Raw genomic sequence first — 26,042 nt, 5'->3', positions numbered from 1 at the left:
GTCCGTGATGCCATCCAGCCATCTCATCCTCTGTCGTCCCCTTCTCCTCCTGCCCCCAATCCCTCCCAGCATCAGTCTTTTCCAATGAGTCAACTCTTCACATGAGGTGGCCAAAGTACTGGAGTTTCAGCTTTAGCATCATTCCTTCCAAAGAACACCCAGGGCTGATCTCCTTTAGGATGGACTGGTTGGATCTCCTTGCAGTCCAAGGGACTCTCAAGAGTCTTCTCCAACACCACAGTTCAAAAGCATCAGTTCTTCGGAGCTCAGCTTTCTTCACAGTCCAACTCTCACATCCATACATGACCACTGGAAAAACCATAGCCTCGACCAGACGGACCTTTGTTGGTAAAGTAATGTCTCTGCTTTTCAATATGCTGTTTAGGTTGGTCATAACTTTCCTTCCAAGGAGTAAGCGTCTTTTAATTTCATGGCTGCAGTAACCATCTGCAGTGATTTGGGAGCCCCCCAAAATAAAGGCTGACACTGTTTCCACCTCTGCTGTTACTAGCAGGTAACAAAGTAACTCTTTGTAAGGGGGTTGTGAGATTCAGTGTCTACTGCATGTTAAATGCTTAATAGATGTTAGGTGTGATGATGGTTATTAATACTTTACTGTCAAGTTAAGTGACTTTTTACTAGCTTTTGAGCTTGACCTTCTATCTGTGTTTGTTGTTTAGTTGCTAAGTCAACTGACTGGCTCTACTGCAACCCCTTGGACTGCTGCCCACCAGGCTCCTCTGTCCATGGGATTTCCCAGGCAAAAATTCTGGAATGGTTGCCATTTCCTTCTCCAGGGGATCTTCCTGACCCAGGTATTGAACACGGGTCTCCTGCACTACAGGCGGATTCTTTTCCACTGAGCCATCTAGGAAGCCCCAGTGGTATTCTCTTTCACACAAAAATGTTACAGGAAGGGGGACTCCTTCTAGGGCTGGAAACGGGGATCTTGTCTAACACCCAGAAATGAATTGTCTGAGGAGACCTGTGTGCTTACGAAGTAAGAGACTTTATTGGGAAGGGGTGTCGGGGTGGGGAGCAGGGGATGCAAACCCAGAAGAACTGCTCTGCCAAGTCTCAGGTTTTATGGTGATGGAATTAATTTCCTGTTTTTCTTTGGCCACTAATTCTGTCTTAGAGTCCTTTCTGGATGTGCAGGCATTATTCAGCCAAGATGGATGCCAGCAAGAAGGATTCTGGGAGGTGGTAGGACACGTGGTGTCTCCTTTTGACCTTTCCCTAATTCTTCTGGTTGGTGGGGGGGCTTGTTAGTTCCCTGTTCCTTACCAGGACCTCTTGTCATAAAATACTCACTCAAATGGTTACTACAGTGCCTGGCCAGGGTGGGTGGTTTCAGTCAATGTTTCCCCTAACAAAAAGGATAAAATTTTTCTGTAATATTGAGACCAAACAGGAATCTGTGGGGCCATCCTGGGCACACAAGCCTTTGTAGGAACTAGGCTTCATTTAGCCTCCTTGACCCTCCCTGAATTCCAAAGGTTAGATTCAAACATTTGCCAATCAGGGAAGGGAGGGACTGTGGAAGCGAGAGAAGAGCAGTCTAGAAACAATAGTGCAGTTTGGGGTAAGGTCCTGGTTCCTCCCCAAGGACTATGCATACAGTGTCTTTGAGTTCTCTGGCAGGAACTAAGTCCCTCCCCTGCCCGCCCCCCACCCCCAACTTCAGCCTGGGCATAAAATTCTTAGAACACCACCCTGTTACCACCAACCGATCAGAAGGGAGTCACACACCCTGCAGCCCTCACCCCAAATTTTGTCATAAAAAACTCCCCCAGACCATCAGGGAGTTTGGGGTTTTTGAGCACCATCTACCTGTTCTCCTTGCTTGTCCCTGCAGTAAACCTTTCTCTGCTCTGGATTCCCACGTTTTGAGTTGTTTGGCCTCACTGTGCAGTGGGCATGCAAACTTGTATTCTCCTGACCTATCTTTAGGGATGACCAGCACAATTTCATACTCTTGTATTTAGATATACAAGCTGATGTAGGTTAATATTGGAGATGACGCTGGGAAAGACTGAAGGCAGGAGAAGGGGATGACAGAGGATGATGAGATGGTTGGAAGGCATCACTGATTCGATAGACATGAGTTGGTGAGGGACAGGGAAGCCTGGCATGCTGCAGTCCATGGGGTCACAAAGAGTTGGACGTGACTGAGTGACTGAACTGACTGAGACTCAGGGCGAGAGAGAGAGAGTCACTGAGTCACACCCTTGTGGAAGTTTGAATTACTTTTAAGGGGCATTTCTTCCCAGTTTTCTGGGTTTCCTTTGGCCAGTGATTTTGATTCGTCTGATTCACAATCCATATTTTGTGTATCTCAGGATCCTTCCCTGTGTGCTCATGCATCTCTTAGCCAAGATGGACTTTACAGAAAAGGCATATGGGTAGAGAACATCCCTTGACATAATTCCTCTTTGACCTCCAAGGAACCTTTTTTGCACATGAGTGGTCAGGGAGTTCTCTTGACTGTGAAAATAAGATGTATCTGGGTAGGACCCAGCCTCCTCTCTTCATTGTCCCACTGTGCTTGTCTTGGAGTTTCGGTCCTTATGGAATGAATCTCCAATTGCTTTATCCTGGGGCTGGTGGGGGCGGGGGGCCGCGAGGGGGCGTGGCGGGGGCAGGCATCTACCTCCTGTCTCAGAGGTTAAGATCATGGGTTTTGGAATTACACACACACACACACACAGGTTTGAATATTGGCTCTTTAACTTTTTCAGTGTGTACCTAGGCAAAACAGTTACCTCATCTCTAAATGGGATGCCAGTTGATCTGCCTCATACACAGTCGAAAAATTAAGCAAAATATAGTCAAAGCTTTGGTTTTTCCAGCAGTCCTGTACCGATGTGAGAGTTGGACCATAAAGAAGACTGAGCGGTGAAGAACTGATGCTTTTGAGAGTTCCCTGAACAGCAAGGAGATCAAACTAGTCAATCCTAAAGGAACTCAACCCTGAATATTCATTGGAAGCTGATGCTGAAGCTCCAATACTATGGCCACCTGACTCACTGGAATAGACCTTGATACTGGGAAAGATTAAGGGCAGGAGAAGGGGGCAAGAGAATGAGATGGCATCACCTACCCAATCGACAGGAATTTGAGCAAATTCCAGGAGATAGTGAAGGACAGGAAAGCCTGGTGTGCTGCAGTCCATGGGGTCGCAAGGAGTCAGCACAACTGAGCAACTGAACAGCAAAAAGGAAATGTTTACTAATGCTTTGCATATAAATATTAACTATTATTTTTCAAAGGCAAATGGAAGACCAGAGGCCATTTTAATTGTCTCTCAAAGAGTAAGTTATTTCTTCCACACCAAATCCAAGGTCTGACAAGGACAAGCGTGTCCACTGGCATAACATATCAGAATCCGCATACCATTCTGTAACAACACAACGAACACAACTAGATGCTAAGAGCTGTGACCTCTACCAAACACACGTCACTGTCTCCCCTCACCAGCCAAATCAACCACGAGGACCTATCCTGTGTGCTCAATTGTGTCCCACTCTTTGTGACCCCATGGGCTGTAACTCGCCAGGTTCCTCTGTCCATGGGGATTCTTCAGGCAGAAACACTGGAGTGGGTTGCCATGCTCTGCTCCAGGGGATCTCCCCAACCCAGGGATCGAACAGAGGTCTCCCGCACCGCAGGCTGATTCTTGACCGTCTGAGGCACCAGGGAAGCCCACGACTTAAATCTCACGGATACTGAAATGTCGGTTTCCAGGCGTCCGCAACCTTACTCGTCACGTGATGGGCCCCAATCCCTTCTTTCCCTGCCATTGCGTCAGCCAGAAGTAGAGCCGCCTTCCCAGGAACCAACTAAGAAGCTGATACGTACTCCAGTTGACTGGCATGTGGCTTGACCAATAACGTCTCGGGAAGGCAAGGCGCGGCGAGGCACTTTCCCCTGCGCTCTCTGGTTGGACGGGGCGGTGCGTGCTGCAGCCTGCCGCGGCTTGAGGCTCGTGCTACTGCGCGTCTGTGGGAACAGGTAACCGAGGGTCCCGGGCAGTGGGCTCTGAGGGAGAAGTCAGGAACTGCGACCCCGGGAGAAGCAGACTGGACTGAGAGAGTTCTGCCGCGCCGAGACAGCGGCTGGGCCCGGCGTCTGGTCCCTGGGCCAGGTCCTGTGAGGCCTCTGGTACCGGGGCCCGGGCCGGAACCGAGGCTGAGGCGGCCGCTGGGCGACCCTGCCGCCGGGAAGTGGCTTTTTGTCAGACCCCTGGAACGCTGGGGTGACTTTGGCCTTGGGTGGCCTTGCTGAGGACCGAGACCCTGGAGGGATCATCGTGGTCGCCGACTACCGACCCCAGGCGGAGGTTTTATATGCCCTGGATTTAATCCGCTAGGGTCGGGCGGGGTTGCCTGGTAGCGTGGTCAGGACGGGTAGGATCAGGCTGGGTAGGATCAGGCTGTGTGAGCCGTTCCCTCGGTTGTCCGCGCCCGCCCCCTAGTTCTTGATGGTAGCTAAGTAACTGATTCTAGTCCAGGCCCTTCTGGAGGCACTTGCCATGCCCCGTCACATTCAGCGATTACTTTCTGTCAGTCTGTTTCCGCTGTGCTTTAAGTTCATCCGCAATTCGCTCTTAAAGGATTCCTTATAGCATGAAATACTTAGCAACCACTGTACTGGATGCTGAGAACATTCCCGTAGTGAAGAGCAAAACTCCATTCATGATTCCCACTGGGCTGGAACTTGCAGCCTCTTGGGGAGATGGACATCAAGCCCTCAAATGCATGTGGAAATTATGGCCGAAGGCACCTGGGACTCTGAAACTAAAACAGGGAAAATCTGATCAAGAAGGAGAGGCCTTCCTTAAATCTCTTTGAAGCTGAGATACCAACAATGAGAAATTAGGAAAAAGCAAAGAGGGGAATAGGGTAATCAGCTTACTTGGTAAATGAAGAGCATATTAGAAAGGTCCAGTGGGTGGTACCTTAAACCCAGAGGCTGCAGCTCTTGCTGGGGTATGGAATCTGGTCTCCTCTGTATCCAGTGTAACTTTCCTGTATATTTATATTGAATAAGTGAATGAGTTGTGATGATACAGCCTTTAATAGTCCCAGCCTCCATAGGGCTTTACATTAATGTATTGGCTCCTTTTATATCATACTGCAGTTACTTCTGGGTATGACTATCTCCCCATTAAGGGTGTAGACTCATTCATCTTGGTTCCCAGCATATAGTATGGATTCAGTATGTTGAAAGAATAAGCAGAGATGGAAAATCCATATGTCGTTTGGAATGGAACTGTTCGTTTTTCTCAGTGGCACATTTAGAGGAGGAGCAAGGCACATTGTGCAACAGCTATGATGCTGTTGCTCTGTCGGAGTTAGCACCCTGCGTTCATTGTTGCCACCATTATTAAGATGCATTGAGCCATGTTGAGGAGGGTCGAGGAGGAATGTGGTGTGACAGAGTTTCTAGGAACTGTAGCCTTGACTCCTTGGCATCAACAGAAAGTCCTCAGCTATGGAAATTTTAGTCAGTTCTTTGACTCAAAGGCCTTTTTGTTTGAATAATGGGTTGATTGAGTTGTGAATAAATCAATTGAAATTGTGATTAGACATAAAATCTAAGTCACAATCTCATCATGTTTGCTGTATACATCTTTCTTGTATCTTCCTCCTAAGAAGGAAGAAACCTTCGAGGTAAGGGATGTAAAGTAATAGTATCCAGTTTGTTCCAGTTTACCAGTTGCTTCCAAATACAGGAGGCGTTTTGAACCACACACTCCAGGTGTAGGCAGGATAGGTACTACTGTTTTATAAGAAGGGAAACAAGTGTAGGACAAAGTGACTTTAAAGGTTGGAGCTAGGTCTAAGGTTAGAGACATTTTAGATGATATTGTGAATGAGATGGTTCCTTATTTTTCCAGACAGCCAGAGCTATATGGCAGTACAGCCCCATGCCACTTCTCTCACCTGCCTGTCAGAGAAGCCATGTAATATATATGAAAGAGATTGGAAACTGTAAATCTGTTTTAGTTCCTGATTTCCCTCTCTTCTGAGTCCCTTTCTCTTTCACAGATTCTGAGCTCTGCCTCCTTACTGCAGCTGCAGCGTCCTCACTCCCAGCAGTCTAACAGCTGGGAGGACAGCAGTTTACCCGTTGGCTTCTGGAACTGAGTTGAGGCAGGTGTATTCCTGCCACTTGCAGGTAGTCTCTCTTACAGATAAGCCCATCTCCAGGTCCGTTGTTGCTGGCAACAGCCTCCCCAAGATGGTCAGGCCAAACCTGGAGGCTCTGGCTTTGGGGATAGTGAAACTTGGCACAGTTCTAGACATGTGGGTGAAGATAGAGCTGGAAGGGTCCTGTCGCGTACAGGCCTCTTGATGGTGAAGTAAAGTAGCTCCCTTAAAGACTTGGAGCTTGGACTGGAACCCAGGTCTTCTCCTGAGCCTCCCCTATCCCCAGTGGACTTTGCTGCTAGACTATGAGGTTTTATTCTCATTTCCTAATTCCTGACCTAGGGCTTGGCACAGTGAGTGCTCCATACATTTTTGCAGTGAATAAATGCCTGAAGAAACCACCTCCTATTCCATTTAATGTGTCGGTGTGTTGAACTTGAGGTTGGCCCTAGAAGGAAGAGCATGTGCAGTTGTCTGCTAGTGCAGCACGTTTTGCTTCGATGATAATTTTACCCTTGGACATTACGACATAGAGGTTTTAGGATCACACAGCTTACCCATGTCCTGCTTTGACTTGGCCTGAGAAGCTAGGAGTCTTGTGTAATGCTTACTTATCTCTTAGTTTCACTTCCCCTCATTTCTTTCATTTTTTCCTTTGGTTAGTTCCCTAGTGTTATTTTCAAGATGGACTCAACCCTAACAGCAGGTGAAATCCGGCAGCGTTTTATAGATTTCTTCAAGAGAAATGAACACACCTATGTTCACTCATCTGCCACCATCCCTTTGGACGATCCCACTTTGCTCTTTGCCAACGCAGGCATGAACCAGGTAAGGTTGTTTCCCCCTTCCCCTTGCCTTTTTGTCCACGTAGGAGGCAGCAAAGCAACCCTGAAGTCCTACAGAATCCCAGTTCTGTCACTTTCTGCGTAGTCCTTATGTTGTTGAACATCCATTTCTTTGTGTGTGAAAAGAGAAATAATAATAGTGCCTGTCTTTAGGATGCAATGAGGAGTCAATAAAGTAATACATTAAAAGTGTTTACCACAGGGACTTACCTACCTGGTGGTCCAGTGGTTTAGACTCCACATTTCCGCTATAAGGGGCTCGGGTGAGGCCAAAAAAAAAAGGTTTAGCACAGTATTTGAAGTAGGTACTTGAACATTAACTATTGTCATTTTTAATTATGATGAGAGACCCTGATACTCATGGATTAACCTTGTATGTCTCTCAAGGAAAATACAGCCTGCATCTAGTCTGTAATGTTTTGCTGTTTTGTTTTTTTTCTCCTTCCTAAGGAAAAAGCTGTATTTTATTAGAATCAGAGTCTGGGTTAATCTTGCTGAGCCCTGAAGAGACTTGTTAACTCAGGTGTTGTGGTTCTCCTTCATCTTCTCATTGTCCTTGTATTTTTCTGTATAAAATAAGTCAGTTCTTCAGAATTCCTTTAAGGCTTTGCTTTCATTCCCATTCTAGGCCATGTACTGTTTTATTGATTTTTAATTTTTTCTTGAAGCTACTGCCACCAGTGTCAATTTGGATCTACTGCTAAAGAAACTTAGTGGGGCAATTGATCTATAAAAGATACTTGAAAGTTTTATTTTAGGAGACAAGAGTTTTCTCTTGAAATAGTGGGAGCATCACAAGTTGATAAAGGTGTTTCAATATGTCTGTGACATGAAAAACTGTTTAATTAGTTGGAAGTGGCTTCAGGTTAGATGGTGCCCTCAGGGCTTTCCTTTGGAGGTTCTCTGGGTGCCCCACTTAGCTCGATGGGCCCACCAGCCATTAGGATGACCCTCTCTGGGATAAGCTGACATTTTCTTTTGTCCCAGGTCTCTTCTCTGGCTTTGAAAAGTGGCAGCAATGGAAACATTTTCCACCTTGTGTAATGTGAACTATGAAATTATAAAAAAAGTGTTTTCCATTATGTGTGTGAATCCCATGCATACACCTGGAATTGAGGGTGCTAATTTTAGGTGGATTCTTTCAAGGTGGTGGGTTTTCTGGAACACTGAAACAGTTCTGTTCTACTTAGGCATACCTAGGCTTTGTCTTCTCCCACGTGAACTGACTGTACTTGGCAGAAGGACCACAAAGTCCAAGGCTGATAAACATTCCCTGAAGAACCGTAACTAGTAGACTGCATGTAGCGCCTCCGATACACCAGGCACTCTTCTGTGTCTTACATACACTAACACATTCGATGCTCACTCCGTACCATCCCACTGAGGCACTGAAGGCTCGGGTAAAACTGCCTAAGCTCGTGAGACTGGTAAATGCTGGAGCATGGATTTGAACTCAGACAGAGTCATTTGTTTAACTTATGTGCTCTGTTGTTTAGTTGCTAAGTCATCTCCAACTCTTTGAGATCCCATAGACTGTAGCCTGCCAGGCTCCTCTGTCAGTGGGATTTACCAGGAAAGCATACTGGAGGGGGTTGCCATTTCCTTCTCCAGGGATTGAACCTGGGTCTTCTGCATTAGCAGGCAGATTCTTTACCACTGAGCCACCATGGAAGCCCCTTACCTGTTCTACTGCCTCTTAATCAGAAATACCTTTTTTTTTTTTGCTTGATTGTTTGTACATTTTGAGTTAGTATTTGTTAGGCATCTGCTTGTTCAATCCAGGTGCTGGTTATACAGAGCTAAGTAAGATAGTTTTTCCTTTAAGGAGTTTGTGGGCTAGTGCAGGACTATCCAGTAGAACTTTCTGCAATGATGGTAATTCTGTAGCTAATCACACATCAGCCAGGTGTGATTATGGAGCTAGTATGACCTAGTTGTGCTGATTCTACTCCTTTAAAAGGTCTCAAAAATTTTTTTTCCTTATCACCTTTACTACCAGGCCACCATATCAGGTTTGGAACAAATTCTTCTAGAAAGATGGTATGACTTGACTGTCAGAGACTTAAGAGGAAGCACTGGTTTCACTGCATCAACCTTGACCGTTATCCTAGATCTGGCAGGGCTTTCTGTCTCCCAATTGGTGTTACTGGCATTGATGGGAATCGTTAGAGAACTAGGGCCAGGGGGGCGCTGCTGCAGCCCACAGGGCCACCTGCCTCTGGTAAGTTTCGGTTTTGCAGGCTGATCATCTCTGGAAATGGACAGTTTAACGTGTGGTCTCTTCCTGCCAGCATCCAACCACTTGATATATCTGCAACTCTTTAAAAGTTGAAATGTTCCTTTTCTTTTTTAGTTCAAACCCATCTTTCTGAATACTATTGACCCATCTCACCCTATGGCAAAGCTGAGCAGAGCTGCCAACACTCAGAAATGCATCCGGGCTGGCGGCAAACACAATGACCTGGACGACGTAGGCAAGGATGTCTATCATCACACCTTCTTTGAGATGCTGGGTTCCTGGTCCTTTGGAGATTACTTCAAGGTAAGTTCAAAGAGGAGATCTGTTGGCATTTTGAGATTCAGAAGTGAAGGACATTTCTTAATTCTAAGACTTCCTGAAAGCAGTGCCTGTAATTTGATGATTTCAGTTTACATTTGGATTTCTTGTATAAATTGATCCTGAATTTGACTCTTTATGGTGAAGACACTGCTTTGGCCCTCTTCTATTCATACTAAATAGATTTTGGTTTGGTCACATTCCACATCTTTTTGATCTTGTTGTAGGAACTGGCATGTAAGATGGCTCTAGAACTTCTTACCCAAGAGTTTGGCATTTCAGTTGAAAGACTCTACGTTACTTACTTCGGTGGGGACGAAGTAGCTGGCTTAGAACCAGACCTGGAGTGCAAACAGATCTGGCAACACTTGGGGTAAGAATGCAGCCTGCATGTTGAGAGTATGAGTATGAGTATGAAAAAATAAAATGATTCCTACTCTCAGTGCCAGAGTGGGGTCTTAGGACTTGGAGTGCATTGCCATTTCCTACGGAGAAGGCGATGGCACCCCACTCCAGTACTCTTGCCTGGAAAATCCCATGGACAGAGGAGCCTAGTAGGCTGCAGTCCATGGGGTTGCGAAGAGTTGGACACGACTGAGCGACTTCACTTTCACTTTTCACTTTCATGCATTGGAGAAGGAAATGGCACCCCACTCCAGTGTTCTTGCCTGGACAATCCCAGGGACGGGGGAGCCTGGTGGGCTGCCGTCTATGGGTCACACAGAACACAGAGTTGGACACGACTGAAGTGACTTAGCAGCAGCAGCAGCCATTTCCTATTTTAGGATGTGAATTGGGAGGTGGAGCTGCTTGGGAGTAATTATCTTTTGCTGCATCCACTGTTTTCTTAGTAGGTTTACTTGATCATTCTGTTGTTGAAAGCCAACATGAAGAGGCATAGGGAGGTGACTTTAAATGATATGCAGCTTTTTTAAAAACACTCATAATTGTCCTCATTTATGAAAATGAAGGAACATTTGCAAAGAAATTTGTTTAATTCTATGCATATTCAGCATAAACATTTTCACTTTTATGTTTTTCTTTCTCAGCTTTATCTAGATATTTGCATATTTTCATTTAGTTGTGATCATAACATGTGTATTTTATATTCTGTTGTAGTGACTCTTGAATCACATTGTGCTTCTTTAGCAGGATTTGATGCAGGCTTGGCATTAGTAATCACCAAAGAGTGAGCTCTTTTTCTGGAAATGCATAAAGATCTCCTTTTCTCAGGGATGCAAGTCTGTGCAGAATCCTGTCGCTGGCTGTAACTGGGCCTTTCTTCCCGCTCTGTGCAGGCTGGATGACAGCAGAATCCTCCCCGGCAACATGAAGGATAACTTCTGGGAGATGGGTGACACGGGCCCATGTGGTCCCTGCAGTGAGATCCACTATGACCGCATTGGTGGTCGGGATGCAGCGCACCTCGTCAACCAGGATGACCCCAACGTGCTGGAGATCTGGAACCTTGTGTTCATCCAGTATAACAGGTCACCTCGGGGTCCTGAACTGTTCCTGTTAAGAGCAGCAGCTTTCCTCAAGCTGCGTAGAGCAAGAGGAACTCAGAGCGCATGGTTGTCTTCTCATCCCATCTTTGGGGCCAGTGGGCCAGTGCTAAAGGCATAATTTGCTATAACTTGAACTGCTGTTCTAAAGTTCATTTCCTTGAAGCTTGCCTCACTCTGTAATGGATCCCAGATTATTTCTTCCCTTTTCCTCTGCACTCCCTTCTTCCCACCAAAATAGGCAGAAGCCAGTGGCAGTCACAGCCTACAGACAGCTAAGTGAGTTTTACCCAGCAGGGAGAGGTGGCAGCTGGAGTCCGTGTTTCAACTTCTTCTTTCTGGATCTTGCAGGGAAACCGATGGCATTCTGAAACCTCTTCCCAAGAAAAGCATTGACACAGGGATGGGCCTGGAGCGACTGGTGTCCGTGCTGCAGAATAAGATGTCCAACTATGACACTGACCTTTTCGTCCCTTATTTTGAAGCCATCCAGAAGGTACCGGTCCTATTGCAGACTTCTGTGGAGGTTTCCAGGCTGGCTGTTAGTTCTGTCAAAAATAAAACAATTGTGTGCTTTGCCAGGTGAGGGCACCTGTGACCGTCTGCCAGCTTTATTGTTAATAACACAGTGTTCTGAAGAAGCACGAGGCATTGTGATTTATTGAGTGCGGGGGCCTGGTTAGAGGCTCTTCACTTTTGCCCCTGTCACCTTTCTTGGGATTACAGGATCTGGCGAGATGCTCACCCTTTGTTCTTATCCACCCCCCGCCCCCAAGTCCTCTGGAACCTTCTAGGGTAAGGCAGCACCAGAAGGGCCACTTCCCAGTGAGCCGCCTCCTGGTTTTTATCTGCAGGGCACAGGTGCTCGGCCATACACTGGGAAAGTGGGTGCGGAGGACGCTGACGGGATTGACATGGCCTACCGAGTGCTGGCTGACCACGCTCGGACCATCACTGTGGCCCTGTCCGATGGCGGCCGACCTGACAATACGGGGCGAGGGTGAGTGCGTTACACGTGGCACAGTGTTAGGACTGACGCTGAGTTTTTGGCTCGGTGGAACTTAAAGCCACACTTCATTATTGCATTATCTGTCGTCTAGGTAGTTGGAGGGATTCTTTTTTTTTCCTTTTTTAGGAATAGAGGGAGTTCCAGCTCACTGAGCAGAGTTCACTATATTAAATCTTTACTGCCAAGTACAAGATGATAAGGATTGTATTTAAGGTTGCCTGATAAGATACTGACAGGGGCAGGGTAGATACTAATTAACACGAGGCATCTTAATTATTGACAGGCAGGACCTGGTGTTGTGGGCATCAAGTCAGCCATTTGGTCCATACTTCCTGCCTCCATCTCTGGTTCAGCAGAACAAGGCTGGAAGATAAGGTTACCCTTGATGTATATTTGTGGATATATAGTAACATCCACAAAACATGAGTTTTATGCTGGAATTAATGTTCACGACCTTGGGGGAATGCAATAGAAAAAAAGCCTTAGGAGAGTCTCTCAAAGAGTAGGCCTTTTGGTAGAATTCCAAAGGCCCTCTACAAAATGCTTGACTGGGAATGCTATCTAGCAGGGTCTTGGGTTCTGCCTCTTACAGGTATGTGTTGAGACGGATTCTCCGCCGGGCTGTTCGATACTCTCATGAGAAACTCAACGCCAGCAGGGGTTTCTTTGCTACGTTAGTAGACGTTGTTGTCCAGTCTCTGGTAGGTGTATTTCCTGCTTACCTCTTCTGTACTAAAGTGCATACATTAATTGGGGTAGGGTGGGTGATGTCAAACTGTTAATGAGAATTTTTAGAAGAGTCATGGTATAATCCTTGTCTTTATTGGCCTCAAACCTGTGTTTCCCGTTTGCCAGGGAGATGCATTTCCTGAGCTGAAGAAGGACCCAGATATGGTGAAGGACATTATTAATGAAGAAGAAGTGCAGTTTCTCAAGACGCTCAGCAGAGGGCGTCGTATCCTGGACCGGAAAATTCAGAGCCTGGGAGACAGCAAAACTATTCCTGGTAAGAAGTGGTTTGTTCCTTTCTTCATCAGGCTGGTTCATCTTCCTGGAAGAGGCAAGCCCTTTCTCACAAACTTGACTGTAGACTCTTGTGTCTCCAAAGGCTGAGCATAACCTGGTTAGACCGCTTTGGTGTGAAATGGGGTTTAATAATAAGATTTTTAAAGTAATATATTATTGTGGCAAAGTATTCAAACAGTATAGAGGTAAAAAGTGAAAATCCTCTTTGACTCATTTTTCAGAAGTCACAATTCTTTGGAATTTTGCATATAACTAACCAGTCAGGACTTTTCTCAATTTGCATACAGATGTATATAGGGATGTGTGTGCTCACAAGTAAAAATGGGAACAAATAGTATATAATGTTTTACAAGGTTATTTTTTACCTGACAGGAAAGTGAGTTCCAAAAGTTTTTACTCTTTATGGAAGTATAATGCACAGGGTGAAAGCCTGGTGTATTTCCCACAAACTGAACACACTTGGGTTCAGATCAGGAAACGGAGCTTTTCCAGGGACCCTTTGTGCTTCTCCCAGGTTGATTGCAAAAGATTTGATGGATTTTCTGATACAGAACCAAAACTGAGTTGCATGGCTCTTTAATTCCTCCTGTCATTGCCAGCTTCCTCCTGGGAAGGGCTTGCAGTGGAAGAGAGGGAGGCTGTTTCTGTCATTTTTCAATCTTGTAGAATTTGTTTATTTTTAACGGGAGGACAGTTGTTCTATAGTACCATGTTGTTCTCTGCCGTGCATCAGCCGTAAGCATACATGTATCCCCCTGAACCTCCTCCCTCGTCCCTGTCACTCTTGCTTGCGTCCTTGGTGCTGTGCAGGGGATACCGCTTGGCTCCTCTATGACACCTACGGGTTCCCTGTGGATCTCACTGCACTGATTGCTGAAGAGAAGGGGCTGGTGGTGGACATGGATGGCTTTGACGAGGAGAGGAAACTGGCCCAGGTAAAGTGTTTATGGTGTGAGCAGGAAACTCGGCACCAAGCAAGGCAGGACTTGGCTGCAAAGCACGAGTTTCCTCCCATTAAAGTTTTTGAAATTTCTGTTTTTTCCCAAGACCAGTGAGTCTCAAGTGGGGGCGGTTTGGCAGTAATGTCTAAAGACATTTCTTGGGTTTCTCAGCTTGGGGGGCAAGTGCTGCTGCCATGTAGTGGGTCGAGGCCGGGCATGCTGCTCAGCCTCCTTCAGTGGACAGCCTCCCAGAGCAAGAGTTTCCGGCTCCAAATGTCATGGTGCTGAGATCAGAAAAACTCTGTTTCAGAGCTTTACGTGGGGCATGGTTTAGCAATTGCGAGTCCTTCAGAGTTCTTTTTCTCTGACATTAAGGTAATTTGTGCTTATTTCTCTTGCTGGCAGCTGAAATCACAGGGCAAGGGAGCTGGTGGAGAGGACCTCATTATGCTGGACATTTATGCAATTGAAGAGCTCCGGGAAAAGGGTCTGGAGGCAACGGATGATTCCCCGAAGTACAGTTACCATTCAGACTCCAGTGGGACCTACGGTATGTTCATTTGCTCATCTGGGGTGGTTTTCGAGCAATGCGTCTCAAGATTGGGAACCCAAAATATCCATGGTAGCTTCACCTGTAGCGCTCTGTGGTTGTGTTGGGTAATTTTATACTCAGGCCCTTCGTGATTAACTTTCTGTCTCTTTTACTTTGGAATAATTATAGATTCACAGGATGTTGTAAAAAAATAAATTTAACTTGAGATCTCTTGTACCTTATACCCAGTTTTCACTAATTATATTAATAACATCTTGTTAGGAAACAAGGAAAATGATACTGACTGATAAAATTCATAATGGCTGTTGAATTTTGCATCAGAACAGTAGTGTTCTGAAGTTAAGACTGTTCAAATACATAGGCACTACATGTTTTTGCTTTCTTTTTCTTTTTTTTAAAAAAAATATTTGTTCATATGTCAGTGTTGAGTCTTAGTTGCAGCACTTCGAGTCTTTAGTTGCAGTCTTTACCTGCAGCATATGAATTCTTAGTTGTGGCATGGGAATCTGGTTCCTTGACCAGGGATTGAACCCGGGCCCCCTGCATTGGAAGTGTGGAGTCATAACCACTGGAGTACCAGGGAAGTCCAATTTTTTTCTTTTTTCACTCCAGCAGGGATTCCTAAATCTATCCAAGGAAGCCCAAAAAACGAATATATTCTTTATGAATTGACCTTGGGAAGGGAATTTATTACTACTGTTAAATTCCTGCTTATCAAGTTCAAAAGCTGCTTATCAGCTTTCTGTTCAGTAGCTCCCATTTTCCCAGAATTGTCCCCATGTTTCCTCACATCGTGGGAAATCCCTTGGTCCCAAGCAAACCAGGTCAGTTGGTCACCCCTGAGTATTGTGTACAAAAAAGATCTTCAAAACCAAGATAATCACGATGGTGTGATCACTCACCTAGAGCCAGACATCCTGGAATATGAAGTCAAGTGGTCCTTAGAAAGCATCACTACGAACAAAGCTAGTGGAGGTGATGGAATTCCAGTTGAGCTATTTCAAATCCTGAAAGATGATGCTGGCAAAGTGTTGCACTCAATATGCCAGCAAATTTGGAAAACTCAGCAGTGGCCACAGGACTGGAAAAGGTCAGTTTTCATCCAGTCCCAAAGAAAGGCAATGCCAAAGAATGCTCAAACTACCGCACAATTGCACTCATCTCACACACTAGTAAAGTAATGCTCAAAATTCTCCAAGCCAGGATTCAGCAATACGTGAACCGTGAACTTCCAGATGTTCAAGCTGGTTTTAAAAAAGGCAGAGGAACCAGAGATCAAATTGCCAACATCTGCTGGATCATCGAAAAAGCAAGAGAATTCCAGAAAAACATCTATTTCTGCTTTATTGACTATGCCAAAGCCTTTGACTGTGTGGATCACAAGAAACTGTGGAAAATTCTTCAAGAGCTGGGAATACCAGACTACCTGACCTGCCTCTTGAGAAACCTATATGCAGGTCAGGAAGCAACAGTTAGAACTGGACATGGAACAACAGACTGGTTCCAAATAGGAAAAGGAGTACGTCAAGGTTGTATATTGTCACCCTGCTTATTTAACTTCTATGCGGAGTACATCATGAGAAACGCTGGGCTGGAAGAAGCACAAGCTGGAATCAAGATTGCCACGAGAAATATCAATAGCCTCAGATATGCAGATGACACCACCCTTATGGCAGAAAGTGAAGAGGAGCTAAAAAGCCTCTTGATGAACGTGAAAGAGGAGAGCGAAAAAGTTGTCTTAAAGCTCAACATTCAGAAAACAAATATGGCATCTGGTCCCATCACTTCATGGGAAATACATGGGGAAACAGTTGAAACAGTGTCAGACTTTATTTTTGGGGGCTCCAAATCACTGCAGATGGTGACTGCAGCCATGAAATTAAAAGACACTTACTCCTTGGAAGAAAAGTTATGACCAACCTAGGTAGCATATTGAAAAGCAGAGACATTACTTTGCCAACAAAGGTCCGTCTGGTCCAGGCTATGGTTTTTCCAGTATGAATGTGAGAGTTGGACTGTGAAGAAAGCTGAGCGCCGAAGAATTGATGCTTTTGAACTGTGGTGTTGGAGAAGACTCTTGAGAGTCCCTTGGGCTATAAGGAGATCCAACCAGTCCGTTCTGAAGATCAGCCCTGGGATTTGTTTGGAAGGAATGATGCTAAAGCTGAAACTCCAGTACTTTGGCCACCTCGTGCGAAGAGTTGACTCATTGAAAAAGACTCCGATGCTGGGAGGGATTGGGGGCAGGAGGAGAAGGGGACGACAGAGGATGAGATGGCTGGATGGCATCACTGACTCGATGGATGTGAGTCTGAGTGAACTCTGGGAGTTGGTGGTGGACAGGGAGGCCTGGTGTGCTGCACTTCATGGGGTCGCAAAGAGTCGGACACGACTGAGCGACTGAACTGAACTGAACTGAACTGAGTATTGTGCTCTCCAGTAGACCAGCATGTTAAGCCCTTTTGTGGAGTCTAATAGACTGGCTTCCAACAGAACAGTAGGCAGTTAGGACCTCAGGAGAGTTTGAGAAATAGAATCCAGCACAATCCAGCTGAATGTGAGAGTGAAATCATCTTCTGTGTTTTTCCCCTTGTGCACAGTGTTTGAGAGTGCGGTGGCTACAGTGATGGCTCTGCGCCGGGACAAGATGTTCGTGGAAGAAGTGTCCACGGGCCAGGAGTGTGGAGTGGTGCTGGACAAGACCTGTTTCTACGCCGAGCAGGGAGGGCAGATCTATGACGAAGGGTACCTGGTGAAGGTCGACGACAGCAGCGAAGACGTGAGCCAGCAGTTCCTCCTTGCTAGCTGGGGGGCGGGCGGCCGACCACGGCCTGCACCCCGACAGCCACTCTCTGGGCTGTCCCACGGCCAACGTTTCTGAAGCCATGGGCGCTGCTGTTTGCGCTGAGTGGCTTCATCACCGTCAGCGCCCCTCACAGCAGGGTCCTTGCAGCCAGGCTGCTTCGTGATCCTCAGGTCCTCCAGGCTTCCCTCAGAAATAAGGAGAGCCAGCTCTGACGAGGGAGGGGGGCAACGGGACAGGATCCTCATCCAGGATGCAGCCTGTTGCTCGGCCACTGCAGGCTCTGGTTTTGGATGAGTTCCGAGACGCGTGGATTTGAGGCTCCTTACCCTGGTTTTAATTCTCTAAGATGCTCCCCAATGGAGTGCGTACACATATGCATCTATTACATATTTAAAGTGCTGTGTGTATGTAATATAACGGGTGTATGGTGGCTTGCGTATATATTAATGTATATGCATACATATATATCTTTATTAATGTTATGTATGTTACATGCAAAGAGAGAATTCATATATATGTTTATCTGCATTTGCATGTATACATACCCATACGTGTGAACACACACACACACTTGGATTTATTTAGTTAGTTGTTTATCAGTCTCCTCCTTGACTCTTAGAAAACTGAGTTCACAGTGAAGAACACTCAGGTCCGAGGAGGGTACGTGCTGCACATAGGAACACTCTACGGCAGCCTGAAAGTGGGGGACCAGGTCCGGCTGTTTATCGATGAGGTGAGTTGCTTTATGCTGGTCAGCACTGGATAGGATGACTGATCCTCTCCCTCCCCCTTTTACAAAAGAAGTCAGCTTTTTGGAGGCATAACTGGCATGTAGAATTATAAGATATTTAAAGTGTACGTCATGGTGATTTGATACGTTGTGAAAAGAATTCACCTCTTCCTCTGGCTTTAAATTGGTCCATCATTATCCCTTCTAAGTGAAATTATAAATAGGTAATTACAAGTAAGGTACAGGAGTAAATTTTATGAGGGCTATAACTGAAATTTAAATCTTAACGTCCCAAGTAAGACCACGGTGATTGCAGTTGAGATCCTGTAGCTTCGTTTTCATGGGTTGCCTTTCTCCAGCTTTACCTCAGATACTTCAGGAGCTGAGGATCCCATATTAAGAAACAGTTTCTAGTGCATGTGCCAGAGTTCCAAAATAATAGTAGCATAAAACAAAGTGGAAACGTGCTTTTCACCTGAAAGTCCACACTGATGCAGAGACCCTCCTCACAAAGTCAGAGGGCCTTGCTCTTCTTTATTTGTTGTTCTTCCACCATTTCTGGGTGTTGCTCTTGATTTCATGTTCCAAAAAGGTTGCTGCCAGACCCATTCTCTAGACCAGGGGTTGGTGAGCTTTTTTGGTGAATTGCCTGCATGCACGCGTGCATGTTCAGTTGCTCAGTCATGTCTGATTTTTTGCGACCCCATGCCCCACAGACTGTAGCTCGCCAGACTCCTCTGTCCACGGAGATTTTCCAGGCAAGAATACTGGAGTGGGGTGCCATTTCCTCCTCCAGGGATTTCCCAACCCAGGGATCGAACCCATGGGTTCCCTGCATCTCCTGCACTGGCAGGTGGATTCTTCCCTTCTGAGCCACCTGGGAAGTTCTTGTAAAGTGCCAGAGAGTAAATATTTTTGGTTTTCTGAACCATACAGTCTCCATCACAACTGCTGTTGTGGCACAACAGCACTGTAGACAGTATGTAGACACACACGTGGGCTGTGTTCTGGTAAACCTAGCTATAGAAACGGACCACAGGGTGGATCTGGCCCACAGGCCGTGACTTGCCACCTCCTGTTGTAGATGGTGGGAGGCGGGGCGGGGTTGTGTTCCTTCCCTTGAGGGGGAATGTGTCCCTTCTCACTGACTGGAATTGACTCTCCTGGCCACAGTTAGCTGTGAGGGACGCTGTAGGCTTTCTTCTGCACAGCCATATGTCCAGCTAAAGCCTTTAGGACTTGGGAAGAAGGGGAGAGTGGGTGTTGGGGACCGAGCAGCAGTCCACCACCGACCTCTCCACCAGCCTGCTCTGCCCCGCGCAGCCCCGACGAAGGCCTGTCATGAGCAACCACACGGCCACTCACATCCTGAACTTCGCCCTGCGCTCTGTGCTGGGGGAGGCTGACCAGAGAGGCTCCCTAGTTGCGCCTGACCGCCTTCGCTTTGACTTCACCGCCAAGGGAGCCATGTCCACCCAGCAGATCAAGAGGGCTGAGGAGATTGCAAATGAGATGATTGAGGCAGCCAAGGTAGGTTGGATTACACATGAACTGAGTCACGAGCTTCTCTCCTTCCTGCACCATTTACAGAGCCGCTGCCGCCGAAGTGCTCGCCCTCTATTGAACCATATTCTGTCCTGTGAACACACGTGCTTATCACAGTGGTTCTCAGCTGCAGTGGGTAGGGGGCAGTGCTAGTGTTCAATGAGGGGTCTCTGCTCCACCTCCTCCTCAGGACAACCAGAGCCCTTCTGGTTATGTCTGGTTTATGTATAGCAGCATATCCATTTCAGATTTGGTGCATGGTTTAACGAAATAGTTGGAAATTCCTATTTTGAGCTCCTTGACTTTACATATGGGGCTTTATTCTGGGACATGGTCAGCACAGCCAGGATCAGAAACCAGAGCTCTGCCTGTAAGACCGCAGTCTCCCTGCTTCCTACTATACCCTCAGAGAAGATCATTTTCCAGCTGTTTTTCCTGTCCTTTTTCCTTGGCAGCCAGTCTATACTGAGGATTGTTCTCTGGCAGCAGCTAAAGCCATCCAGGGCCTGCGGGCTGTGTTTGATGAGACCTACCCTGACCCTGTGCGAGTCGTCTCCATTGGGGTCCCAGTGTCTGAGCTGCTGGATGACCCCTCCGGTCCTGCTGGCTCGCTCACTTCTGTTGAGTTCTGTGGGGGAACGTGAGTACCTCGGGGCCAGTGGTGGACCTGCCTCTTACTAATTTGGGTTCCCTCGGAGGGTGTGGGTAATGGGCTAGATCAGCTCTCGTTTGTCTGAGGTTGAAGAAGAGTCCTCAGAAATGCAGGTGCCAAGCAGCTCTCCCAGAAGCCAGCGTTTTTGTGCGCCCATCACACCCCTCGGTGTCTGACATTGACTTTACTGAGTGTGTGGGGAAACGCTCTTCTTAGGAGGAGAAAGTGAAAATGTCACCTTAACCCTTACCTCACGACTGTTTGCTCTGGTTCCCTGGACAGATGACAAGAGAAGCCTGCGAATTCATGATTCAGCAGGGCCGTGGTGTGTCTGACCTGGTCTTGGCTTCTTTCCATCCCCAGGGCCTCATATAGTTCCCTTTGTCAGCTGAAGGCGCATCTGGGGAATTAATCTAATCACCCCATTGTCTCAGAGCCCCTGTGTTAGGCCACACAGCAGACCTGACTCAGTTTGGCTGTGGGCCGTCACTTATTTCTGCCAGCTTGAAGATCTCCGTATCCCTTGAGGTCTTTCTGGAACAGTCTGGTGGCCTGGGAAGTTCCTGCTTCCAAAGGAATCATGGGGAAAAGAACATTCCTAAGGCCACAGTGGACCCATCCAGGGCCTCCTGTGAGTCTCTGGCAGGTAGATGGCAGGTGGGGGTTGGGGTCAGGGTCCTTGTGGATGACACAGTAAATGAGCATTTGAGGTAAGGTTCTCTGAGCAGTGCGGTTTTTGAAGGGGTTGTGGTAATATTTTAAAGGTAATCCACCAACACTCTCAGAAGGGACAGAAGATAACTGTCCTGTGAGGGAGAATTTTCTGCACCTAATCTATGAGAAAACTGAGGCTCAGAGAAGTGGCTCCTTGCTCGGTGTCAGCTCCAGCCAGGCCTCCTCTGACTGCCTTCCCCTTCCTGGCCAGAGCTGTACCCGGACTAAACATGAAGGGCTTTTTCCCCTGTTCCCCGAGGAAGCTTCCCCAGGAGCCGCCACCTCCTAGGGCTCTTGCTCCCAGCTGAGGGCTCCCAGGTGCGGGGAGGACCATGAGCTTTGCTTTCTGCCATGCAGACACCTGCAGAATTCAAGTCACGCAGGAGTGTTCGTGATCGTGAGTGAAGAAGCTATTGCCAAGGGCATCCGGAGGATAGTTGCTGTTACAGGGGCTGAAGCCCAGAAGGTGAGTGGATGAGGCTGGTCTGTGGGCCCAAGCTGTGAATCCACAGGGCAGCTGGTCACACGGCCGCTGTGGTCAGACTCGGAGGTCCAGCACGCCCTCCAAACATCCTCCAGTTTCTCGTGACTGGGAGGAGAAAGCCACCATTCCGTGAGACTTCCTAGCTGTCTTTTAATCTGTTGAAATGCAGGTAAGCTCTGCTGTCACGCGTTCATGTCCAGGAGGGAGGCCGTGTTTTGCCGCGTTCCCCGTGCCCCCGACAGTTCGCTGCCTCTCCCTGGGGGCATGTACCTAGCTTGAGACGCTTGGAGTAGGGGGGCAGTTGCTCTGGGCATGGGGACTGGAGCTCACGCCTGACACATGCTGAGGGCTGAGGAGTGGTCATTTCATGGGTGCAAAGGGCTGATGCCTGAGTTCTTGGTAACCCGTGAGCCCCAGATCCACTGGCCAGGTGTGTGAGGAGGGTGCTCCCTTCTGGGGCATGAGGCTGCAGACACCTGCTCCCTGAAGGAATAGAAAGGTCTGATGTTCTGGGGGCGTGTTGTGTCAGAGCCTGCCACAGTTTACCGGCAGAATTGTGAAGTTCAAGGTTCCCTGACCCAGAGTTTACAACTCTGGTTGTCCTCCTCGCAGGCCCTCAGGAAAGCGGAGAGCTTGAAGAAATCTCTCTGTGTTATGGAGGCCAAAGTGAAGGCCCAGACTGCGCCGAACAAGGACGTGCAGAGAGAGATCGCGGACCTTGGGGAGGTAGGGCGGCCTCCCTCCACAGGTCGTGGTTCTCAGGGCCGTGGGCATTGGGACTGACTGCTGATGTCTGGCAGCCTGGCAGAGGGGCTCTGTGGACCCTGGAACCTGGCTGCTGCCCCTGTTGCTGATGGCAGGAGAGCCCCTTCCAAGCACTAGTGGGCACTGGAGTTGAGGGCTTTGGGAGAGGTCCTGTGGGTGCCCACTTTCTACAGGTCTCCTGGTTTCAAGTCACTTTACGAGCATTTTATGATTTTGTATTCTCTGAGACCTGGGTTCAATCCCTGGGTGGGGAAGATCGTCTGGAGAAGGGCATGGCCACCCACTCCAGTATTCTTGCCTGGAGAATCCCGTGGACAGAGGAGCCTGGTGGGCTACAGTCCATGGGGTCGCGAAGAGTCAGACACAACTGAGCAACTAACATTTTCACTTTCTCCTTCTGGACACTGGTTGGGGGACTTTGGTGCTCAAAGCCAGAAGGGTGGGCTGGGCTGGGCTCCCATCCTAGCTCCTGATAGTCCAGACCCCAGTGGTATTCCTGTTCTGGTTCCAGGCCCTGGCCACTGCCATCGTCCCTCAGTGGCAGAAGGATGAATTCCGGGAGAATCTCAAGTCCCTGAAGAAGGTCATGGATGACCTAGACCGGGCTAGCAAAGCCGACGTGCAGAAGCGGGTGGGTCTCGGCAGTGCGGGTGGGAGGAGGATTCACCCAGCAGAGGCTGTGCAGGCTGCAGTCTGGGGGTCTGGGCCTCTGACCTGAGGCCTCTCTCTGGACTTCCTTCTGTGCAGGTGTTGGAGAAGACGAAGCAGCTCATCGACAGCAGCCCCAACCAGCCCCTGGTCATCCTGGAGGTGGAGAGCGGTGCCTCAGCCAAGGCAAGCTGGGCAGGGCCCCGCGCTTCCCTTTGCCCTCTGCTGCTCTCCTCCCTGCGGGCTCCCCTCAACCCTCTGGGGGCTGGTGTGTGCCCTGTGGCTCTGAGCCGAGGAGCTGCTTGAGGACCCACCCTCCGGGACTGAGTTGGACTGAGCCACGGCGGGAGCCAGTGCTGGGAGAGCTAGGCTCCTGGAGGTGGATGGCCAGCCTGAGCCCGGGTGGGCAAGGCCCTGTGCTGGGCCCTCATCCAGGCTCCAGGACCAGCACCTGCTCTTAGAAGAGGGAGGGGTGGGGCACCCCGAGAACTGAGTCCTGCAAACATGCTGCACTTGAGGAGAGTGTGGCCCCCTTTCCCAGCGCCACGGCCTGATGCCAGGTTCTCCCCACAGGCTCTGAACGAAGCCTTGAAGCTCTTTAAGATGCATTCCCCCCAGACGTCCGCCATGCTCTTCACAGTGGATAACGAGGCCGGCAGGATCACGTGCTTGTGTCAAGTCCCCCAGGTCAGAACGCCCTGCAGTCTTGCTCAGGCAGCCCTGTGCTTGTGGGAGGTGATGTCCATCCATAGCTCTTCTCAGGGAGCCTGATTGTTCTTCGTTGTTTGCCAAGACGTGTGTGTGTGTGTGTGATTTTTCTTTGTTGTTTGCCAAGACTCGTGTGTGTGTGTGTGTGTGTGTGTGTGTATGCGTGCGTGCGTGCGTGTGCGTGTGCAGCCTGCTGGAGATGCCGTTCTGTTGCCCACCTGTCACCTCCCTAGTACCCCTCAGTCTCAGGCCCTCCCCCCTGGTGCATACGTTTAACCGTGCTGGCTTTGCTACTCTGTATGCATCGCCCTGGCTGTGGTACCAGCTGTATGATCTCAGCCCAGGCGGCATCCCTCGGGGCAGGGTTGGGTGTCTGGCTCCAGCCCTCTCCTTGTCTGCCTTAATCCCATTCTCCGTCCTGACTCCCACTCCGCCTTCCTGTCTTCTAGAATGCAGCCAACCGGGGCCTGAAGGCCAGCGAGTGGGTGCAGCAGGTGTCAGGCCTGATGGATGGCAAAGGCGGTGGCAAAGACGTGTCTGCTCAGGCCACGGGCAAGAACGTGGGCTGCCTGCAGGAGGCGCTGCAGCTGGCCACCTCCTTTGCCCAGCTGCGCCTGGGAGACGTAAAGAACTGAGAGAGAAGGGCAGGTCTGCCAGGAGGCATCTCCCCCCGCTCCCCGACCCAGGCACACCCATCCAGCCAGGAGCTCTCCTTCCACCACAAAGACGTTTGAATCTTGAGACCTTTAAACAGTCCCGTCTGTCCTAACCCAGCAGTAACCGGAACTTCACCTGAGAGCCAGCCTGTGACTCAACGCCCATGTTACATTTCTTCCCTGAGCACATCCGTGCCATCCGTCTAGAACTACTACCCCAGGATTGCTTTTTCATCATCACACTTGTGTCTGTAGAGAGTTCTTTGCAGACTCAGTGCTATGGGCCTCAAGGGAGGAATCATTTTTTGCTGCAGAGAATAAAAAGACCATGTGCAATACTTGATACGATACTGCCACGTGATTTTTTTATTCCTCCTCCCTTCTCACCCTCCCCCCTGTGATAACTTGTGCTTCCCTGGGTGTCTGTAGACTAGTGGCTGTGGTTCCACCTGGTTTCTGGTTGCGGTCCTTGCTGAGTCCAGCCCCAGACTCCTGAACTTTGAGAATAATGGTGCCTGGATTTGGGTCAAAACATCTATGGGGATGGCTCACAGAATAGGGTGATAGAGGAATTAATTATTCAGTGGAAGATGGTCCCTGGGGTTGCTGGCAGCAGAGAGAGTCTTCGTTTTTTGGTGCTTTTTACAGGAGAACATTCTCATTGATAAGTCTCCTATGTCTTTTCCTCTCCTGATGTACAGGTTGGATGTGAGGTCAGAGACGTTCCTTGGTATAGGAGGTTTTTAGGGAACGTCAGTCGCCTCCTCCCACACCCTTGACTGCCAGGTCATTCCAGGTTTCAGGACCTAACTTGGAGGGTGAAGATGGAGACTCTGACCTGGTTCTGTCCATCTACCCCAGCCTGAAGACAGCTGGGTTTGGGAGCTGTAACGTGTAGTACTTAGTTGTGCCCTCTCTGGCTGACTTCAAGTCCCCTGGGTACAGCAGGCTGGCCCTGAATCATTCTCAGCCCTGCTGACTTGGAGGGAGCAGAAAAGCAGGTTTGTGCTGAGAGAAGATGCAGAGACCACCAGTCAAGGCCTAGGGGTGAAGAAGAGGAGAAACAGGAAGGGTGCTGAGGCCCTGGCTGCAAAAAGGCAAGCCAGGTGAGGAGTGTGAGGGATACAAAGAGCTCACACAGTCCGCACTGCGGGAGAGAGTTCCAAACGCACTCCACAAGTTGTGCCAGCCAGGGCACAGCCAAAGGGACCTCTCGGACAAGGCGGTGGGGAAACATGTATACGGTTGTGTCACTAGTGTAGGACCGATTACAGCTTCACAAGTGAGAAGAAGAAGACCCACGCCCTGGGCTTGCGCTGGCGCGAAGGCTAGAGGTCAGCGGGGCCGGTCTAGATCCCACTTGTGCAGGCCCGTCTGATCCACCCATGCACCCCAGCTCTGGCCGTCCTCGCGGTGGCCCGGGGCTCCGCGAAGCGCACCGTCCCCCTCCGGGGCGGCAGGGGGCGGTGTGGCGCCAGCCGCTCGCCCGCGCACCCTCGCGCGGCCGGGCAGGCGGGCGGAAGCGCCGGCGCACGGGGCCCGGCTGACCCGCGGAGCCGGCCGGCAGCAGCGCCGCCATGCCCGGGGATCACCGCCGCATCCGCGGGCCCGAGGAGTCGCAGCCGCCGCAGCTGTACGCGGCCGACGAGGGCGAGGCGCCGGCCCCTCGCGACCCGGCACGGCTGCGGCCGGTGTACGCGCGCGCCGGGCTGCTGAGCCAGGCCAAGGGCTCGGCCTACCTGG

At 49.0% G+C, this 26,042-nt stretch overlaps 2 protein-coding genes across 3 annotated transcripts in view; both read left to right on the top strand.

Annotated features, from left to right (window-relative positions):
* The first annotated feature begins 3,923 nt into the window (after positions 1-3,923).
* AARS1 (alanyl-tRNA synthetase 1) lies at positions 3,924-24,642 on the top strand. Of its 2 annotated transcripts, XM_040253529.1 has the most exons (22): positions 3,960-4,014; positions 6,054-6,183; positions 6,819-6,983; positions 9,354-9,542; positions 9,785-9,930; positions 10,856-11,047; positions 11,414-11,558; positions 11,917-12,062; positions 12,664-12,772; positions 12,927-13,077; positions 13,908-14,032; positions 14,444-14,588; positions 17,192-17,370; positions 18,017-18,130; positions 19,451-19,657; positions 20,128-20,312; positions 21,396-21,504; positions 22,135-22,248; positions 22,799-22,918; positions 23,035-23,121; positions 23,509-23,622; positions 24,093-24,635. In XM_040253529.1, exons 3-22 carry the CDS (start codon positions 6,840-6,842, stop codon positions 24,276-24,278), a joined length of 2,907 nt encoding a protein of 968 aa, XP_040109463.1. In that variant the 5' UTR covers positions 3,960-4,014; positions 6,054-6,183; positions 6,819-6,839; the 3' UTR covers positions 24,279-24,635. The 2 variants fall into 2 exon arrangements, with proteins under 2 accessions (XP_040109462.1, XP_040109463.1); XM_040253528.1 differs by lacking the exon at positions 6,054-6,183 and having other exon boundaries at positions 3,924-4,014; positions 24,093-24,642.
* A 1,195-nt stretch (positions 24,643-25,837) lies between these two features.
* EXOSC6 (exosome component 6) overlaps positions 25,838-26,042 on the top strand; it is a 1,585-nt gene continuing 1,380 nt past the window's right edge. The window contains exon 1 of the mRNA XM_040254142.1: positions 25,838-26,041. Within this exon, the coding sequence (XP_040110076.1) occupies positions 25,877-26,041 (165 nt within the window). The 5' untranslated portion in view covers positions 25,838-25,876. The remainder of the gene's footprint in view (position 26,042) is intronic.

This window comes from Oryx dammah, unplaced genomic scaffold (genome assembly GCF_014754425.2).
Source record: "Oryx dammah isolate SB20612 unplaced genomic scaffold, SCBI_Odam_1.1 HiC_scaffold_13, whole genome shotgun sequence".
NCBI lineage: Eukaryota > Metazoa > Chordata > Mammalia > Artiodactyla > Bovidae > Oryx > Oryx dammah.
Note: the sequence above shows the minus strand (reverse complement) of the source record. Positions and strands in the feature narration are given on the sequence as shown.